General features: G+C 45.2%; 2 protein-coding genes across 2 annotated transcripts in view; one reads left to right on the top strand and one right to left on the bottom strand.

Annotated features, from left to right (window-relative positions):
* The window catches only part of T265_13374 (hypothetical protein), a gene marked incomplete at both ends in the record, with an annotated part of 37608 nt that overhangs the window by 9731 nt on the left and 7127 nt on the right, over positions 1-20750 (bottom strand). The window contains 3 exons of the mRNA XM_009168608.1: positions 3660-3746; positions 17255-17439; positions 17480-17650. Of these exons, the coding sequence (XP_009166872.1) occupies positions 3660-3746; positions 17255-17439; positions 17480-17650 (443 nt within the window). The remainder of the gene's footprint in view (positions 1-3659; positions 3747-17254; positions 17440-17479; positions 17651-20750) is intronic.
* T265_03987 (hypothetical protein) lies at positions 16989-17394 on the top strand (the record flags this gene model as incomplete). Its single annotated transcript, XM_009168594.1, has 2 exons — positions 16989-17052; positions 17201-17394. The coding sequence occupies 2 exons, from the start codon at positions 16989-16991 to the stop codon at positions 17392-17394; spliced, it is 258 nt and encodes an 85-aa protein (XP_009166858.1).

Here is a 20750-nt window from a genome sequence, read left to right as displayed (position 1 = left end):
GGGTCCCTCCAGGAGAATAACCCATATTTGAAGAGTTGTGTTTTCGAGGGTTGAAAGTTATGTTTGGAAACCTCAACTACGTTTAAAAAACAGATGTGTGTACTGTGAGCAGTCATGAACCTATATGGTGAGTACCGCCGCCCAAGCTTATAGGCGCCTGTGGTTCGCCTATGGAAGCCCCTGGGTTTGTGGTACCAGTTTGTGATCTTCCTTTTTTATCCTTCCTGCATTCGTTTGCTACTTATATCAGGGACCCTTTGCCGAATGACGAACAATGCGGATTACGTGGATCGCACCCGACCATGAAAGGCGTCCAATCTGGGAGACTCTGAAGAAACTAAACTCGCCTAAGATGGCTCAGACCGGTGGTGCATATAAGCGCACATTACATCAGGCCCTCAACTTCGCCAACTAGCTATTTGCAGTACAGGCTGTTGACATGACTCCTTGTGGGAATATAGCAAGCTGCATTGTGTGTTGATGTCCCATCAGATAGGCCAACATGTGTCACCAGATTGCCTGTCTACATTGTTTCCGGAACCTAATGGTATATAGGCCTCTGCAATCATCTTACTCTGATCACCGTCCCACTACGTGCACTGACTAAGTTGCCATAAATAATGAGTTGTTCGGGTCGATGCCGAGACAATGGTCATTCTGCCGAGACTAACCGAAGCTCAGTCGTAATCTTCAGTTTGATCAGTGCTGGACAAGCACTATCGTCCGCCCTCTCGAGGGAAAGCTAATGAACAAACATTTCCAAGATTTTATGCCAACCGTAACCAACTACGCTCGAAAAATTACTAGTATTAATCCTACCAATAAAACCTCCAAGGCTGTGTAGCCGATTTAGGGCGTAGTCTCGCGACAGAAGCAACCACACCTATAGAGTAGGCATCTGTAGCTGGTGGTATAACAGTCCATGCTAACTCATCTCTCTCTTGCAGGTAAATCAGGAGTGACCACATCGCCCCAAGAAACCGCTGACCACTCCATCGTGGAACATCCGAACAATGCTGAATCCAGCTGATTATTAGGTTAACCGTCTTTCTCAGACTTAACGCTATCCATGTGCTTGTATCACCAACACGCTAATTCGCCCCGGACGGAAGCACATCGCCATATGGACACACGCAGTGGCCACTCTACTCTATTGAACTATTTTAACGTTCACCAATGAGACTTTCGGGAGTCGTGCATCACACGAGTGAAGCGATGTGCTAACTGTGGAAGAAACAACCAAGTTATTCCAAAGAAGTTCAAAATCCAGCTCTATAAGCCAGCTACACCAACTGCATCGATGAGCGCATAAAAATTGACACAACCAGTCTCGAAGACCTGAAATCCAGGTTGATTTATTATCATCAACTAGCCTCTGCAATGACAGTCTTGAATCCATCTTGCCAGTTGACAGAAAAGTGGAATAAACTGAAGCACCAGGTGACAAAGAAAGCAATCAGAAAGATTAGGTAACTGTGTTCGAAAGGTTCTGACTAGTTTGCGGCATTATTGAGCACCCAAAACAACTGATGGAAAGAGAAGACAAGGCACTTGCCAAAACTATTGTCCGGTAGTTATAACATGGTCGAAGTGACTAGACTAGCGAAGAGGAAAGACAAGGGCAAAGGAAAATCAGTTGAGGAACAAATGCTTGTATCGCAAATGTTTGAGTATGGTGGTCCGACTATGGCCAACTGACCAACATCATCAAGCAGAAAGAATGTTATACCGCAGTTCAAAGATGCTATGGTCAAGCGACTTTGTAAATCAAAAGGAAACAAGACTCTACCTGACAATCACAAAACCATCAGTCCATTGGGCGGCGCAGGAAAGCTCCTGGCACTGACCACTCAACCACCTGACATCCCCCAAAAATAATGTGATTTTCTTGCTCATCACATCATAATAAACCTGATATTTGCTGCAGGACAGCTCCCATAGAAAACAGCAACTTCAGAAGGCCTTCGATTGAGTCACTAAATATAAGCTGTTCGCCAAAATTTGTCAGTCTCCTCCGCAGCGAACAAAACAGGATGAGAGTAGAGCTGCAAACGAATGGATTAACTTCGAATAATTTCGAAATTTTCACTGATGCAAACTAGTGGTTCGTCCTCGCCTCAGCCCTCTTCACTACCTATGTAAAAGCCACTGTGCAAGGGGCCTTCGTAAAGGACGACGCTGGTGTACAGGTGGATATCAGCTTGATGGGCTTCTGTTCAATGGTAGATGAGTTAGTGCGGAGAACCTGGTATTCATTTCCACGTTTGCGGGCGATCGCGAATCGCTCTCGCAAAGGTTTTATGAGCTACTGCGTCTGCCCGAGAAGTTTCCGACTACGGCTGTATATTGTGGCGCGTGCGTCACTTCGAAAACCTGTTATGCACAAGCCTGTGACACACTGGATTGAACGAGCGTCGGACATGGACGCTCTCCAAAGGGCACACTGTGATCATGATCCCGTTCATACGCTAGAAAGTGCTTGCCGAACGAAGGGAGGAGGGACAATGAAGTAACTTCTTTATGGTCAGCTGAATAGGAAAAAAGCTAATTCGACAGGCAAAAGCTTCGATGTGAACAACTTGATCGAAACCATCAGCGTTGCTGAAGTTGGCCTCGTGGGGCGGAAGTCCAAAACAGGATGGTAAGCATTCCATCAATTCAACGACCGTTACTTCGAGCCAGAAGGATGAAGTGTGCAAAACGCAAGGATGCTGTTGCATCTGGATATAGAACAAATTGTATCTGGATGTTCGGGGGGTGGTAACCCTAAAACGGTACCACACATAATTCTCGGTAACCATCGGTGTACAGCTCAAGCTAAATAATAGTCAAGATTAGCTATCCACAGCTATGTGTGCCTTGAGTACGTCGCGCCACCACCTTTCACATACGCTGTGGTCCCAACAACGCATTTGCGCCAACCTGAATAACCCACTATGGGCTATCAGTTTGGTATGATGATGGATCTAAAACTGCCCGCTCCCATGTTATTTAGGGTTCACGCTGAGTATAGGTATTCAGTTGAATCCATGTACATCTCAGCGCAAACCTGATGTGACTGCGTGCAGACATCTGACGAACCGATCGGCAAGCAGCTGTACGACTACCATGCACGCATCTGAGAATGTGAGCAGGACCGTTCGGAAAAAGTTATCTGTTCGGCTGGTTTACCCGACTTCTCCGCACAACCGTTCCAGTGTAGTAATCTTGTGAGTGCTGCACAATCATTACTCAGAGAGTACCACAAATTTCACTGAGAATGCAAAGTTCATGAGAAACGTCTGATGCTTCAACTTCAATTCAATCCCTAGTGATGTCTAAGTGATTTGCTTCAAACTACGTTGTCGCTTATTGTCAAATAAAGCGTCCGCATCCCAATTTGATTTTACCACTGTGCACAATAACGTGGGACAGGCATGTGTCTGTTGAGAACGAATACGGTAAGATATTGTCACTAATTTGCATATCAACTTGGTTTTGATTGGAGACTCATCTGGAACCCAGCTGAATCTCTCGTTTATGATGCTGTTTCATCACTCATCTGGATTTGCTAAACGAACCTACTGTTCACCAAAAACCGTTCTACCCATCGCGCAGAAAGTTTGCATTACCGAGGGCAACACCGATACAGTAAAAAGAGGGAAAGTAAAACCACGTACGCGATGGTTCTCCCGCCTCGATCGTCTGGGTTGTCTGACGTTGTAAGTCAAGGAGTCGCATCAGGTAGGAATATCGATCAGAAGGTTCTAAAATAGGAACCATCGGAAAAAATGCAATTGGGAGACCATCCTGACTCTACTACCAAGTAGTCAAAAAATAAACAACGAAACTGATACTGGGCATGGATTGTTGATTAAACTGTATACCGGAAAGAAGGCTGAAGAAAACTACCACCACTCGCAATATCAAGCACAATACAAGGAACTTCCCAATGCAACATCAGAACACGAGCATCTCCTTGTTGTTAGAAAATGTTCCGAAATAAACGATCAACCGAAATATACAATGAGATAAACACTCAACCGCCCATTATTATTGCAAAAGTGGAGCAGATGGTTTTAATTCCAGCATTCATGAGAAAGACCCAACTAGAAAAACATCGATCGAGTCGATTCATCGGTGAACTACGAACACCACACACAAGCGTGAAAAACTTGACCTAATGCACAACAATCCATCAGTTTCTCGCACTAGGATGAGGCATTTTTGGAAGCCCCTACATTGAACCACCAGGAACTTATATTGCACAAGAAGTGCTGACGAAACCGACAAAACAGCATTCAATTATCCCTCCTGTTCACACAGACGGCAGAAATGCTAGTCCACAGCTTATTACCAAGTGCGCATAATGCCTTAACACGATCCTCCTCAAAAACTTTTAATTTCTAACAAACCGCTAATCATTGAAGAATATCAAAAACCTTAGAGTACGCACAAAGCCGAATCCTGCGACTTTAGCATGAATCCATATGAACTCTTCCGCAAAATAAGCAGGTTCCGTGAATAAGTGAAAAACCAGACAAGCCGCAAGTACTTAAGTTGATACGTAATATATTTACCGTAGTTGCCGTGCCACAAATAAGCAATATAAATCTTCCGTTGGCAAGAATATCGGGCAAACGACAATTTACACCTAACATTTGAACGCTCAGAACCCGGTCAGTTCAGTCACCGTTAGCCGATTATCGCTCCTCTGAAGTGCTGAGGATGGCTGAGATCCGATGGTGTTTAATGAATGTTTGTGTAGTTCAGCATACAAGCTCCCAAAGGATGAGGTTGTTAAATGAAATATTACGTAATCACAAAGAGTTCTGCTCCTGTTAATTGATCCACCGCAGTTCGAGGTCATTGGCTTGAAAATGGTCAATAGAACTGACTGAATGCTGTGAATCACATTCCTCCAAAATGTGATCCCAGTGGTTTTCACTAGTGAGAGCTAATGATGATGCATGCAGCTGATGCCTGTCATTTTCGTTAGTATTTCTGGACTAATTTGTTTCACAGGAGTTTAAGCTGCCAAAAGGTAGTAATGAATATGGGTGGTCAACCGTGTGGTGCTCTGAGTTAGTGGACTGTCATTCGATGGCAGGAACCTCGAAATGCAGGTGGTAAGTTCCAGGCCAACAACACAACCCTGTTTGTACATCTACTTAACAAGACTACTCGAAACGAAATCTACGGTGTGGTCATGTAGCAGCCAAGATCAGTGGGGTCATTTTGTTTAGAGAGAATGGTGATCATATTTAGCCAGAAATCAAACCAAACTTACTGGAACACCACGGATGTCCAGCCATATGTGTGACGACTTCAGCCCCCATAGAAATGGCACAGTAAGCATGAAAGAAAACAGTTCCAGTTGAGTAACAGAACAACCTGAAACTAAATTAAAGTGGACATATTAACGTGATTTTGTGTGTGCAAAGTCGAAATGGTTACTTCAGTCTTGTGATGCTTGTTCAGTTGTGGGGATCACACAGTCAGATTCAGTTTTTAAACCGTCAGTCATTCACTTATCGCTGTCTTTGAGTGGCAATGGAAACACGGAAAACTATGGGAAAGAATAAAGCTGAATTCGGCTAAATACGGAACGAGATGCGTCAAGTGGTCAGAGCGCGAATTTACTGACAGGAAGGTCCGTGGTTCAAACCTGACCTCTGCATCCCTACTTCCCCTGTCTAGACTTGGGCAATCTGGCACCATCCCAGCCCTCATGCTTCCTCCTAGTTGCAGGCACTTAGGCACCAAAAGGGTGCTACAGCTGAACGATTTTTTGGTTAAATAAAGGAATCAAAATGCTGCCAGTGGTCTAATATCAATGACTCCAGACCTAAGGATGTCACCTTGTTGTGGTGGTCGAGAATCTGTGCTGCAACGCCCATCGGCTCTCCCACTGGAGCTCAGTTCTTAAGGTCTGTCCGAAGCTTGGTTGGAGAGAAGCCCGACAAAAACGGAGACCTGCAACGCCCATCGGCTCTCCCACTGGAGCTCAGTTCTTAAGGTCTGTCCGGAAGCTCGATGGAGAGCAGCCCGACAAAGAACAGAGTCCCCACACTACGAGTAATCGTTCCACGCGAGTGTGAAGAGTGGGGGGTAAAGTCGTACTGGCTTCTGCGATAGAAGTGTGAAGACGGTAAGGCGTTTCCCACGGGTGACCAGCACGCCAATATTTGTGGAAGCAGCTATGCTGCCTTCCCCCGAAAGAGGGCGGGTTAGAAAAGGTCGTCCCTAATAACCACACACTCCGTTCATCCAACGGTTGACCGTGACCGCCGGTGCATTATTCAACACGGTCGAAGTACTTTCCAAACCAAAAAGTCTGGTGCTGCTCAAGAGGCACAAAATGTGCATAGCTGCACTAAAGGTGGGGCAGTGATGCCTTACTCGCCGCGCCCTCGGGCCAGACCGGCCCCCTGTAGCCAACTTGGTCAGACTATTGAGTTATTGGCTTCAGGAAGGGTCCCCAAGAAAGCCCTAACAACCGCTGTCTCGCGGCCCAGATAATGAAATCCAATCAACTTACCTGCCAATCCCCTAGCCACAATTCCGTGACTAAACATTAGCCCAGAAACATAAACCAAAATAATTACCTACTAACCTTAAAAGATCTGATCCACGTTGCAGCCTTTAATGTCCGTACTCTGTGTCAGATTGGACAATGGACATTCCTTGATGAAACCTTACTTTCCCTCTCCATCGACATGTTAGTCTCCGAATTCCTCATACAAGACGCCATTTCGATCGTGCTCCTCAAAACCACTTAGGATGTGTCAGACGTTCAACGTTTCACTCTTCGAGCATCTAGCGCCCCTGACGCAACGACTCGAGGTATCTACGGTGTGGAGTTGCACTCAGCCCCAAGGCTGAAAGCGCGTTACTGGACTGGATTTCAGCAAACAGTCGCTTGGCGCTTGTGGTTGTCTGAATCACTTGAGATTAACGCAAATCGATGCGGTAAATGGGGTTTATTTGTCGGCATACGCCCCAACACACAGCAGTTCGGAGACTGAGAAAGACGAGTTTTAACAATGTGCCACGACTAATTTAGTCGGCAAGAAGGACGGATGTAGTAATCCTGGCGGGTGATATGAATGCCTAAGTTGGATGACTAAGTCTGGAAGAAGCACAATTAGGTGGTCCATTTGAAGTCGATGGTGTGCGTACGGATAATGGAGGGCAGCTTCTTCAGTTGTGTGCAGATCATCGTCTGATCCTGGCCAGTACAAACTTCCAACACAAATGTACACACCGATTTATTTGGAAGTCACCTACCACAAGACAGTCGTGAACACAATTGGACCACATGGCTCTCAGTTATGGACTGTCGTTACTTCTGGGGTACGCAACCTTGACTCTAATCACGTCATCGGGCGGACCCGCTTAGCACATCGCTTTCCGCCAGCACTACGCGTGCCGAAAGAGAGCAGCTCCGTTCAACTTCGACAAGTTTCAACAGCTGAAGAGTATGGAGCTGGTCTGGCTAGAAAATTACGGCAAACGCACAGTCATGTGGACGAAGAAAATTGCTTAGAGGATGAATGGAGGCGAGTTAAAGAAGCAATGCTCTTAGTTTTCAGAACTGTTTGTCCGTGCCATATGACTCGACTAAATGAACACTGGATATCATAGAGATCAACAGATTTTATGCTGCCAGAAAGTCAGCACCAGAAACTAGCGAATATGAAGACGCACAAAGGCCCTTCAAACGCCGGATAATCAGGAGCTCGAAGAATGACAGAGGACGCTGGGAGTTGGAGAGGGCTCTCGCTGCGGACAACAGTCGCTCCGTTTCAATAGATTCGATATTTGACAGTGTCTGGCGATCAAAGGTGTCCCTTTCAAATCTATATCCCTCATGAGGGCACTGTATGCGAACTCCCGTGGGCACGTACAAGTATAAGAGAAGTTCTCGCCTGAGTTCACCACATTCACTAGTGTAAGTCAAAGCTGTCCTCTTTTCAATTTTCCTCTTCAACTTTGCTATTGCTATGCTGCATGAAATTTTTCTGCCTGTCTCTGAAACCTCGAGGATCGAAATACTCCCGGGACGTCCGCTTACAGACAATGAATATGCAGGCGATACTGCTCCCCTTGGTTCAGATCCCTCCCAAATACAGACGACTTTGGATAGCCGAAATATCTCTGCCGCGCGTTTCGGCATTCGTTTCCCACCTCCGAAGTGTAAAGTGCCGCTACAAGACTGGGTTGAATCAAATCCACACCTCGTTCTTGCGTACGGCCTAATCGACGTGGTAAATAAATTTGTTTACCTGAGCAGCTGTATACGTCCCGGTAGACAAGCTAGAAATAAGATGATTTGTCGAATCGGAAAGACCAGGGAAGCCTTTCTAACCTCGAGGACTTATGGCGCCCAAATGACGCGAGTTTGTCAGACAAGGGAAGATTTACAATGCGGCGGTGTGATGTATACTGTTTCATGGATCCGAAACGTGGCCCCTACGCACAGAGTACATACGGAAGATGTCTGTTTGATCATCGGTGTCTCCGAAGCTTTGGTCGGGTCTGGTAGGAACCGTCTGGCGGATGGTCGTGGGTTAGTACAAGTACTCTCTGCATGCTAGAAAACCGTCTGCCTCGAAGAGCTCCTTTCGCTCAGCCCCGTGCTGAGTAGAAGCGATCGAGAGGTGGACAGGGTGACTTGGATACGAATTATGAAAACACAAACCAGTAAACGTAGTCGGGTCGGCAGCTGCCGACTCCCTGGATGGGGACCCCGGGACACAGCTCATCAGTGGTTAGTGACGCTGTCAGAAATTGTCTAATCACGCAGTCAGTGACGCTGATGCATTTAAGTTATCGCCTTCAGTATGTAGCTACCGAACTAACTGAAAAAGCCATGGCCTGTGAGGCTCGGCTCTATGCCCCACACTGTCCCTTTTTCCGGTAATCGAAACCGCGGAAGCTGGAACCAATGTGCCTATGATACACGGTTTGTAGCTGACAAATTGATTGATTTTGATCAAATATCAATGAACATGGCTGTACACGTTCGTATCACTAAGGACTAGCTAAATGTGTCCATGGCATCTGGAAATACATAGACATGATTTGGCTCAACTGTTGGATCACTGATGCTACTTTGCTAGGCCAGCAGATGGATACTTGCTTCCTTCTCAAAGGCACAGAACTGAACAATCTTTCAGTGGTGGGACCAAGTGATCTAAAAGTATTCCATCGATCAGCTTAATTTGATACTTTCTTAAGCACATCGTCAACTCAAATAGCCGCTCTCAGGTAGCCTTAAAGTAAAGACAACATGCAGCAATTTTAAACCTACCAAAGCCGATTTGAATATTTACGACAGCTGAACTGCACCTGAGCAGATCACACACAGTACATCTTGGTAGTTTGACAAGAGGATGAAAGTCTAGGCGGGTCCCCAAGTTCCGGAAATTAAACACGGAACTAGCATAAAAAAGAAGTGAGTCAGTCAATTTGAGGAGGTGGTTTCAATGAATCCAAAAGTTGCAATCTTTTGAAAAGTACAGAAATCCATTCGGTCATCTCTGTGGCCTTCTTGAAATGATGTCTGTTCTTCGGATAACTATAGCTCCTGAACCAGACTCCTTTCCTTGTGGCTGAAATATCCTAACCGTCCGAATCTCGATAGCCCACTGACTTCGACCACTTTTTGACCATTAAGATATGGGAAGTAACAGATAACAAGTGAAACTGATCACCTGATTAAAACGAGACACGCGAAAGTCCCACTATCAGTTGCTGTTTGGACAGATCTCGCACTGCTTTCCTGAAGTTGGCATCATTAGGGAATGTGGTCAAAAAATTAATAAGCACCCTACCGCCAAGTCGAATATGAGTTAGATATCAATTAGGGCACATATCGTTTGCTATCACAGACCAGTATGTGATTAAGCATATCTAAAGCATGATGGAAGGTGGATGATTAGTGGACCTAGATAAAATCGAACTATAGAAAGCAGTGTTCCATCTATGGGTATTTCAATCGCAGCGCAATTCATGCGATATTAAACTAGGCAGTCGTACAAAAACAGGTGTATTCGCCTGTCAGGTGTAAAGGATAGAACGGTCCGCTTAATCAGAGCACAACACATGATGTCATGTAGACAAATATAGTCAACTTTTTACGACGGAGCAGACAGTGTGTGTGGTGAAACGTCTGGCCATGTGGTGTCCTCTAACGGTATGCCAGTCACAAACTCAGATAGATCAAATTTCCATCAGTTACCGATGGCCCGGGTCAATAACTGACTGCCGGTCGTTTTGGAACACATTCGTGGATTCCGACAATGCGCTCGTCCGAAGTCGCTTCTCCCTACCTTTTCCGGGGCCGTGTAAGGTGCGGACAAATCGCACGGCAACTGAAAGACTGGCTTATCCGGATGTTTGATGAACTTACTAGAATCACCTTCTAGAGTTTCTTCCAAAGGATCCACCATCAGATACGAAGTCATACAGGGACGAGATTGCCACCTCTTTCGCCTGTGGCATGGCACTACTAGGTGTACTCAAGCACCGAATATCAGACCGAACAGTGGCATTGCCTGAATCTCGCAGAAATATCCCAGCCGACCCGGAACATAACTTTATGCGACGAATTACCAAACGTCAAATGAAGGTGAGCGCTCAAGCTGACCGTGAAATGGGGTGGACAAAGGAAGCCAAGGAAATGGAAAAGGCCCAGAAAGTCGATACTGTCCGAAGCTTATTTCAGTCGATCCGTGCCAGCGGTCGCCGGAAACCATCTGTGAGCGAAACTATCAAGGAGCGAAATGGAGCGAACTCTCGAATAAAGAAAGCCTAGACCGACGGGCCGAATTCTTCGAACAATAATTGTCATGGCCACCAGCTGACACCCGACTGGAGCCCACGGGCGACGTAGAACTCTGGATGGTGAACGTGGAACCACCTACGGCCTCGGAGGTTTATGATTGCATATGGTCTCTCAAGTGCCACCGAGCTTCTGGTCCGCTCCCACCCGCATTTTTCAAAGATGAGGGTGAAGTCTTTAGTCAGAGCTTCCCTGATCTGTTTGGCTGCGTTTGGGAAAAGAAATCTGTCCCAGACAACTGGGGGGAGTCGGTCATAGTGCCGTCTTCATTTTCCAAGAGAAAGAGAAGGCGCAGGTGTTTCTGAGTGAACTGACTAGAGTCATCCAGTCGTTTGGTATGAACTTTGCACCTACACAGTGTAAGGTCATGCCCGTGGACATGCAATCACTGAATATGCCACTCAAAATCCAGGAAGAGGCATTGGAAGTTGTGAAGAGTTTCACGTATCTTGGAAGTTGTATTAGTTCCGATTGTAGCGTGACAGATGAGAGCAATGCACGAATAACAAGGCTCAGATCGCGATTACTAAGTTGGAACACCTATGGCGTCAAAGTGGTGTGTCACTGAATCCCAAGGTACGTGTGTATCAAGCTACAGTGCGGGCTGTTTTGATTGCAATGCTGTGGGACTTGGCCTGTTCGAGCGGCGGAACTGAGACGTCTTCAGGTGTTCGACAATCTTTGAACTGTTTCAAGCGGTTGAATATACCCTTGGTAGTCTTGAGAACGAAGGTAGCGAACAAAACTTGTTTTCTAGTCTGTCTGACATTGATGTCACTTACCTAATTCCGTGACCCATTGACCTACCCCTCATCCAAACCCCGTTCCTTTGATTTCTATTTCCCTGAAGTGTATGTATGTATGTGTGTTTCCATATGATTTCCGCTACCATATAAATCTGTGATGTATTAGCTAAGATGAACAATCACAGAAAACAAGTTTTGTTCGCTACCTCCTTCGTTCTCATGTTCGACAATCGTTGTTTCAGGACCATAGCTCGTGTGGGTTGGTGTAGGCGTATCCGTAACGAGGCAATGAGAACGCGAGTTTTCCGCTGTACAACGGGTACTTCCGTTGGAGAATTGGTCCAGCAGCAGAAGCTTCGTTGGTTGGGAAATGTGTTGCGTATGCCTAACTGTCGTCCGCTGAAGAGCGCTGCTTCCCAATTCGGAGTGGCGGAAGCAGGGAGATGTACAACACTTGACATGGCAGAGGTGTATGAAGGGGATTACGAAACGTCTGGGTGCTGTCGTTGATGCTCGCCTTCCAGGATGGGAACCGCGTGATCCCTACTGCACCCGGTTGGATGCATTGCAAGATGGGCTGCTAACAAGATAGATTAGCGCCCAAGTATGTTGCATCAACGGAGTCTCTATCCAACAAGGAGGTGCATGCACCTCGGAATGATTGTAGTAAGCTAGCACTAAGTCCTTACCCATCCATCTTTATTACTTTCTTCACAATAAGGTTTTCTAATAAATCATCTGTGTCAACATCTATTAGCATCTGTGTTAAACACTGATGCTATGCTGTCGATGATGACTCCAATAAAAGCCCAATAGGGTTAGCAAGGCAAAGTGGGGCTAAAGAAACTAATGAATTATCAAGTCAATTAAATCCATCCGCAATTTTATCATGCATAGCCAGATTTTGCAGCAACATTGCGTTTCTCTTTGCGACTAAACGTAGAGCTAACTGTAATCCGTTGACCATTACTTAAAAGATGTTACACAAAACTGCCGAAGTAGCGTCCCATGGACACTCCATAATTAAAGTATTCGGCGTTATCTTTCATGGGCAACATGGTGATCTCAATACCCCTGTATGATTCTTAGTTGATATCGGAGTTGCAAAAAAGTCTATGGCTTTTGGTAGACTCCCGCGAATCATCCTGTTATGGCAGCAACGGCCACGATTCCGTGCCTCGTAGCCACAGACGATGCTAGGAACGGCAAAGTCACACTAGGGTTAAATGGACTTAAGGGCTTACGAACAAGTTAAGATTGTCACCAGAAGTAGAGGCGTGTGTACCCTCTGCCATGTTTGTTTAGTTCACATAAATCACTGGATACCAAAGACATGTCCCTTTTTCAGAGCTTGGACTCATAATTTACAGATTAGCCAATTGCGCACCGGAGACCCAATATGTGAAACTACAAGGTACCCTTTCACTTCTGTTCTACTTCATATGAATGGTTTGCGCACACTGCATACTCTATTAATCTGTATGTTCACTTTGAGTAATGTGACTCACCTTACAGTACATCAAGCCAGAAACGAAATAACGTGCTTCTTCACAGAAGGCACCCAACTATACATTACCCCAAAAATGTTCGGGTTTTAATTTTCCACGCGATTCCAGTAGTCCCTTTTTCTTCTTCTTCTTCAGAGTTCACACTATACACTCATTCGAAATATACAAATGAAATATTCACCCGGAGCTCGAATAAATCACCAGCTCACCGAAAATTATCATATAAACAATGCGATAACTATTCATTGTTTACAAACCACAATATCCAAATGTTGAAATCCGATTCAAACAGATCGCCTTCGATAGCGGGCTGACTAAGGTAACAAAAAACCCAGTAACATCGATCGTGTCTCCAGTCGTGATGTTTTAACTTCAATTTTTCTTAACTTGACTTTCGAATTTGTCAAACCTTGAATAACAAGTAAGTTGTGTGCACGAAGACGAATTGTGGAAGTAAGTCACAGAATGAAGTTAATTTCTAAATCTAGATAATGTCCGAAAAAAAGTTGGCGTGGTAATCTCAGCAGATATTGTGTGGAAAACGTAGAATTTCCTAGAGAGGTAGGTAACATGGACTCATGAATCAACGAGTCAGCGTTACTAATCTTGAACCATTTGCAACGAGTACATGTCAATAACTACCAAAGCACAAACCAACAGTCCAACATGCAGTGCAGTGGTTAGTCTGATGACATTCAGGTACGGATTTAAAGGCCATAGATTTGAGAGAAGCCCATAAAACTGAAAAATACTGGGAACTCTCGAATCAGAATTAGCACTGGAGGTTGCATAGCCTCACAAGAATAAATCCGGCATCAGCTGTCGGATTCGTCTGTCACATCGAGCCCTGCTGGTATACCACTATACATGAAAGATGACACCCAACGAAACTCGCATCGTGCAGCTTATGGAAGTCTGAACGCAATCTGAACGTAATCCGGTACAAACCGGAAAGAAGACCGGCGAGCGGAGAGAAAAGACGGACAACTGAACCAGTGAACTGGACGTACAATGTAGGTGGGCTGGTGACTCTTGCCGCTCATGAAAAGCACCCGGATCGCACTCGTATAGCCAACCAGTTTTAGCTGGATTGGTCTGTGCGATTAAGGTTACAGAAAGTTACTGTCGGCACAACTATGGGCTTAACACTCCGAAAAGGTCGCTACGAACAGATGGGCTACTTGCTGACCTGTACGGTAACTAAAAAGTCGAACTGCGTAAGACCTGCATTGGGGACATTGATGATCTGCATTATTGATGAATCAAACCCATATCAAACTTGCATGGAACGGTTTCATGTGTACAAGAAGGGCCGTATAACACCACTCCGCTGATCCACACTTTTTGAAGAAAATTTGAGCCCATTACAGAAGTCGCTTGCCGTGTTCTCTGGTGTGTCTATTTCTGTATCCTTGATCTGTTAACTTAGTTGGAGCACAGTTCATCACAGAGTGCCTTTCTTCCAGCAGGTCCCTGTCTTAGGAAAAAATTCCGTCATTTCCGAACAATTTGCGCCTCGACATTTCTGCAAAGTCTGCTGTACGGATCAAAACACCGTTCCCACACAGAATCACTTGATTGGCACACCCCGTATGAAACCCATAGCAAAGGCCATGCTACAAACAAGTCACCCACACTAGTGTATTAGTGAACACCAAAGTAGCTGTCATAGGTTGTTGAAATCGGAGCAGACGATCGATAATAACAATAATAATAAACAGCCGTTCAGCTTTAAGACGGTTTTGGCGCATAGCTGACAAGCAAACCGAAGAAAGCACGACGGCTGAAATACTGCCCGGGCCTAGACAGCAGAAGTCGGATGGCCGAGGTTGGGTTCGAACCACGGATCTTCCGGTCATTAAGTGCTCACCTAACCCAGAGAAAATCGATTGACCGGAAATGAAATGATTACCAGACATTACCTCGCGTTTCGTCACACTAAGAACTTCGGAATTACAGCGATTCTCAGAAAGGACCTCAGAGGAGGAACTACCCGTCTGTAAAGTTCAAAACAGGCGCTATTCGCAAGCCAGTCCCAACAATGGAGTCATTCCGAGGGGAATCCCTATCAGAAGGGTACTGCAATTCGTTTCCCATTGCTTGCTATCCGTAAAATTACCAAGGGATTCATGATTCCCATTGCATTCAACTGTTGTGCTTTTCTGTTAATCCTACGAAACGAGATGCACTTAAATAAAAGTATGCATTCACCAGCATTCCCCTTTTGTCCTCAACTGAAACTCTTAAGCAGCCCATTTTTGCCTGTGCTGTTCAAGCACGAGCGGTGTCATGGTTTTCATGTAATTTCGCCCAACAGATCTTATAGGCTTGACTTAATGAAGCATTCATCGACAAATCATTCCAGACTTCCACATATCAAGCTTGTTCTCATTTAAAATTGAATTTACAATCAGGATTTCGGAATAAATCCAAACCGATCCCAGTTTAAGATCGACGTACAGACAAGGATTCTAACATGCAATTCTATTTCTTATATGACTGGGCTGGTTATAGGACGAAAGCTGGTTTGAATCAACATACAAGCACACCCGTGGGTTACAAGCCGTCGCACCCGTTGCCCTTATGATTGGGCGACTGGGTCTATTCAACTAGCTTTCTCTCACTCCGGGTTCACAGCCATTTCTCGGCTACCTTAGGGCCTCGGTTAAGCTCCATGTTTCGATTCGCTAAAATCAGTTGCTCAATTCTGCTGTCGAACTATGCCCAAACTCATGAACACCCTGGATTTCCTTTCAAGTTGCCTATGCTTTGCGCAAAATTGGATTCCCAACGTCAGCTCACAATCACAGTCAGTTTAAGCAAATGTTAAAGCTCACAAATATCAAAGCTGAGGTGCCAGTCCTGTTATCATACTGGCTTTTGCAAAAAAAGTGCATCTGCTCCTCTCCGGATGAACACGTTGGGGCTGTTCACATTGAAAAAGTGTAATTAGTTCTTCTGTCTATCTAGTCGAAGATGTCCTGAAATTAGTAAGCCCCTGAGCCACTTGCTTCATCTGACCAATAGCTCAGCGCCGATAGCTGAATTTCGCACAACTAACGGTAAACATCAATAATGAGGATGTGAGAATACTACAGTAAGCTACGGTCGGTAAGTGCTGTCTAGCATGCACGGATCCAACAGGCTTCTACCAACGTATTTTAGCACCCTACATCACTACTTCAGAGGGGTGGTATGGGTTACGGCTAACAGTGATACTCAACCAACAAAATCAATCATTGTGACGTCACAACCCAAATACCGCACATAGTGAGGAACAGTATGTTATCTTTCCACCTACTTAGGTCATGACCCAAGTAAAATGCATAGCAGTGGAACAAAACCCAGCGCTGACTTCGTCACAACGCCGAAAAATTCGGATTACTAAATGATGGGTGCAATGCACTCGTCTTTGCGAAAACAGTCACCACTGCCCGACTATCCTACGTCGACGGACCGAAATCCAGCCTGCTCCGTACGTCCTCCATTCCACATTCATGTTCCCCACACATCCTCCAGTCCTTGCCCAAATCATGGGTTAACAGGCAGTTAATATCTCGAGATTGCTTTTTACGCGGTGTCGTTTGCGTGTTTCGAAATTTGGTCACGTAAGAAGTCCCCAAGCTCTAGAATTCAGCCGTTACAATAAATTATATTTCCGGATGATGAAAATATCCGCGATGTCAAACAGTTGAGTCGTTTGCCAGCAAGCCAAGCAGACTGCCTGACAGAATGCATAGCCATAGAGCTGAAGGAGCCGTTTAGGTAACGGCGTGAACTTAAGCAGACGTTAGGCGAATAATTTACAATTTGACCCTATAAGGAGGGGAAACAAAGCTTCAATACTTATCGATCGCATTTACACTGACCATCAGTCATCGCTTTCAACTAACAGATCGGAAAAACATGTTTGATGAAGAGTGTGAAGCGAAAACCAGTCCGGAGATAAACGGAGGTAAACAGGTCAAAGGTTTGTCTGACACCACCAGACAATCTGCGCAGTAAGCTTGGGGAAAAGAGTAAGAGTTGTCCGACAAAGGATGTATAAAGCATATGTACATTTAACCGTATCAAAGCATGGGTCATCACTCATTTGATTCAATACATTTATGTTTTAGACTTCCGTTTTTTCTCCGATTTCGGGCCTGAATCCTCACTGTTGGTTTCACTACCACTGTTTTCACTGGCTGAATCTGAGGACTCGGTTCCTGACGAAGCACTATCGTCATCACTGTCACTCTGTGATGATGAGGATCCGTTTGAAGCGAAGGTCTCTGTGTCTGAGGAATCGGATGACTCTGTAGAACTTTGATCCGATGAAGACGATGTGGATGATGAGGAAGACGATTGTCGGTGTCTAGATTACAGATAGGACGACAATAAATACAAAAACGCACCTAGAAGCTTTGGAGCGAGCTTTTTTCTGTTGAATGCTCTCTAGTTTTTTTCCAAGCTTGCACGTATAGGACTCGCGTTCCAAATATTTCCGCTTTCCTTTACACTGAAATGTCCAATGACCTTTTTCGAGACACCTTTGGCAGGTGACATCTGAAACGTTAGTCGTTTGGCTGTAACAGAAAAACATGTGAGGGGGTGTCAGGAACACGGGGCCAGCGTGTGAGAATGCGTCTTTCAGGCTCATTAAGTGATGCCACTTTAACCCCTCCTGGATTTTCAGTCCAGACAATTAAGATCCTCAGTGACAAGGGTTCCATGTGCAGTTCAAAACTCCGAAACCAGTGTCTACGAAAAATAAGACAAGACGCGCTTTGTGAATGTTCTGAATCTTCGAGCGAACAAATCTGAATTGGGGTTCATGAGATGTAGATATGCGTCGATTAGATAAATCTTCTACAGCTTAGAAGCTGGCAAAGCCAATATCCCGGAAATAAACCACAGGAGTGAGGATAGCGGTAGGAGAATAGAACCGCCATACAGAAATGACGTAAAGGGCCCGCAGTCCCGCCATCTCGAGACACCAGCGAGCTATTCTTGATCTGGATTGGTGAAGAATTTAGCAGTTCGTTTCGTTGCAATATGTACCGAACACAATTAAGCCAACGGATGAAGTGAAACAAGCCACGGCTCAATAGATAAGTACTGAGGCTATCTATGTGATGTATTTTCCTGTAGCTTGTTCTGGTTCATGATTGGCTAGGATTGACCTAATGACCCAAATGACAAGAAATAGCGAAAGAAAGACAGGCTCACCTACTTGTTGTAAAGAGATATTGCAACACACCCAAAACAGTATCTTGTAAGTGATAAGTTGAATTTGAAGTTCCCGTTCGGGACACCTTCTTGAGAATGAAACCAACCTGGGCGATAAAGCTGTCACTGCGATACTTTCGAGCATTTCCAGAGCTTCAGAAGCACAAAACACTGCGTGTTAGTTTCAACACCGTCATATCGTTAAAATGGATCACGGGCAGCGTGATTAACTCGAAACTGGGCTGAATATAGCGCCACTCAACATGCGATCACACAATTCACGTCAGGTGAACTGTTGTTGACTGAATCTTTGAACGACGGCTTCTCAAAAGAAGGCCAATTTGTCCCGTGGGATGTATCCTTCCTGAGCATGTTACTTATACCACAAGCTTGAAATGATGGATAGTCACAATGCTGGTGAGACACCTGTGGCTGAATGATGGGTCATTTAAATTCCCCTACAAAAGGTGCAGCAATGCTCCGTGGACTTTATGCGTCTCAGAATCCCTACTACTACTACTAACTGGGAACTCGATGCTTATCTAGCTACCATCTAGCACGTCTCAGTTCGCAACAGTCCGGTCCAATATTCCTCCAAACGGTCCGCCTTTTTTTGCCCTCCCAGGTTGTATACTCCGGTCCAATATTCCTCCAAACGGTCCGCCCTGTTGTGACCTCCCAAAAAGGTTGTATACCGCTTTCGCAAGTACAAAGTAGTGCTACCACCCGTTTGATAAGGCTGGATTCGTCTAACTTCTTAAGGTCGTAGCGGAGTGATCTGTCCCAACAGATGTTACCGCAGAAGTCGCCCAGGCTAACCCAACCAACCTGTTCACAGGATGGTACGGCCGTGGTGCTAACGACATCAGCCGTTTAAGTCAATATCAGTTGGTTCACCTCAACTCCATAAGGAAGGTTCGGCAATTAGTTAATAATACTCTGCAATACTGTTTTCACCTTTATGTGGAATAAAGCAACCACTACGGGGATCTATACGGTGTTTGCTATCTGATTTTTGGATTACCATCCTCAGACTGGAACCCAGTGCGAAAATTAATTTCACTAGGGAGGTATTTCCCGTTTGTTATTCCTACTGACAGCAGTCCAATAAAAAAGCAACCCAGACAAAAATAGATATTGGGTGACACACCGATCCGCCTTGTGGTTGGTCCACTCAGCAGAAGCAAACACTAAAATTTGCTGTTTCCGGAATTGCAGGTAAAATGACTAGTTGGTCTTACTGGGAAAGACGCGAATTGGATGTGCATATGACAGATAGACCGGTCTATTGGTTGAGCTCATACGTGCCCTTTCATCCCTGTCTCGCCGAGGACCATACAATCTTGTCCACATAAGAGAGCAGAGGCGTTTCCAGGACTACACTCAACAACCGTTGCTAAGACTTTTTGTAAAACAGTCAAAACACTGGTTGAAAGTACTGTGCACTCAGAGATTGCACAGTATGCCAGCTGGCTCACAATTTGTCCGGAAACCATAATAGATTATGCAGCTCATCAATTTCCGTGGTCTAAATTTTCCGCTGACTACACAAGTATGGTCACAAATAACCATCACATTACTACCGGAATTGACAAACTCTGAATGGATATCGATCGAGTGATGAAAATCGGTGTTCATGGCAGAGTATATCACCTTTCACTGGGCACTCGGTAGAAAAAACAACTGTATAGGGTGTTAATCGGGAAACAACGAAAGCATACGTCCGTACACACAACCGTATAGGTTGAGTGCTCAAGCCAAGTGTACTGGATGATATTTGCAAGAATATTGATAAGTGTGGCACGTTCAGCTGCGGCACCCTATTGGTGCCTAATTGCCATGCCACCCGAAGGTTGCACGAGGGCTGGGATACTGCCAGGTTGCCCCAGCCTACTAGACAGGGGAGTCGAGAGGTAGAGGTCGGGTTCGAACCACGGACCTTCCGGTCAGTAAATTTGCGTTCTAACCACTTGGGCTATCTCGCCCCCACGGAAATGTCAATCGAAACACTACACATGACTTGACTGGGAGCATCAAACATAACCAGACGCAAACGGATGAAAGGCCGTCAACGGGAACCTTGACGATTCAGTTCGGTATTACATAAACGCGCCTGATATAGTCGACAGAGAAGCGTTTTCTCGGATACTCGTGGAAGGTGGCAGCGATCGAAACTGTTTTAGTATACCCAAACTACTGGCCTGAATAAACTAAAATCCTATTTGCCGCGGATATACGCTGTTGTCCCTCAGAATATTGTCCCTTCCTTTCCGCTTTTCCACATATTCCTGGAAGGCTCATTGACTACAGCATATGCAAATACGCTGGCGGCGGAAGGATCGCTTTAAACAGTTGAGTTCTCGAAGCCGATTATATATATATATATATATATATATATATGTATAAGAATGTATGTATTAGTAGTATATGGGGCACAATACTTGCCCGCTACTATGC

This window comes from Opisthorchis viverrini, assembly GCF_000715545.1.
Source record: "Opisthorchis viverrini unplaced genomic scaffold opera_v5_61, whole genome shotgun sequence".
Lineage (NCBI taxonomy): Eukaryota > Metazoa > Platyhelminthes > Trematoda > Opisthorchiida > Opisthorchiidae > Opisthorchis > Opisthorchis viverrini.
Note: the sequence above shows the minus strand (reverse complement) of the source record. Positions and strands in the feature narration are given on the sequence as shown.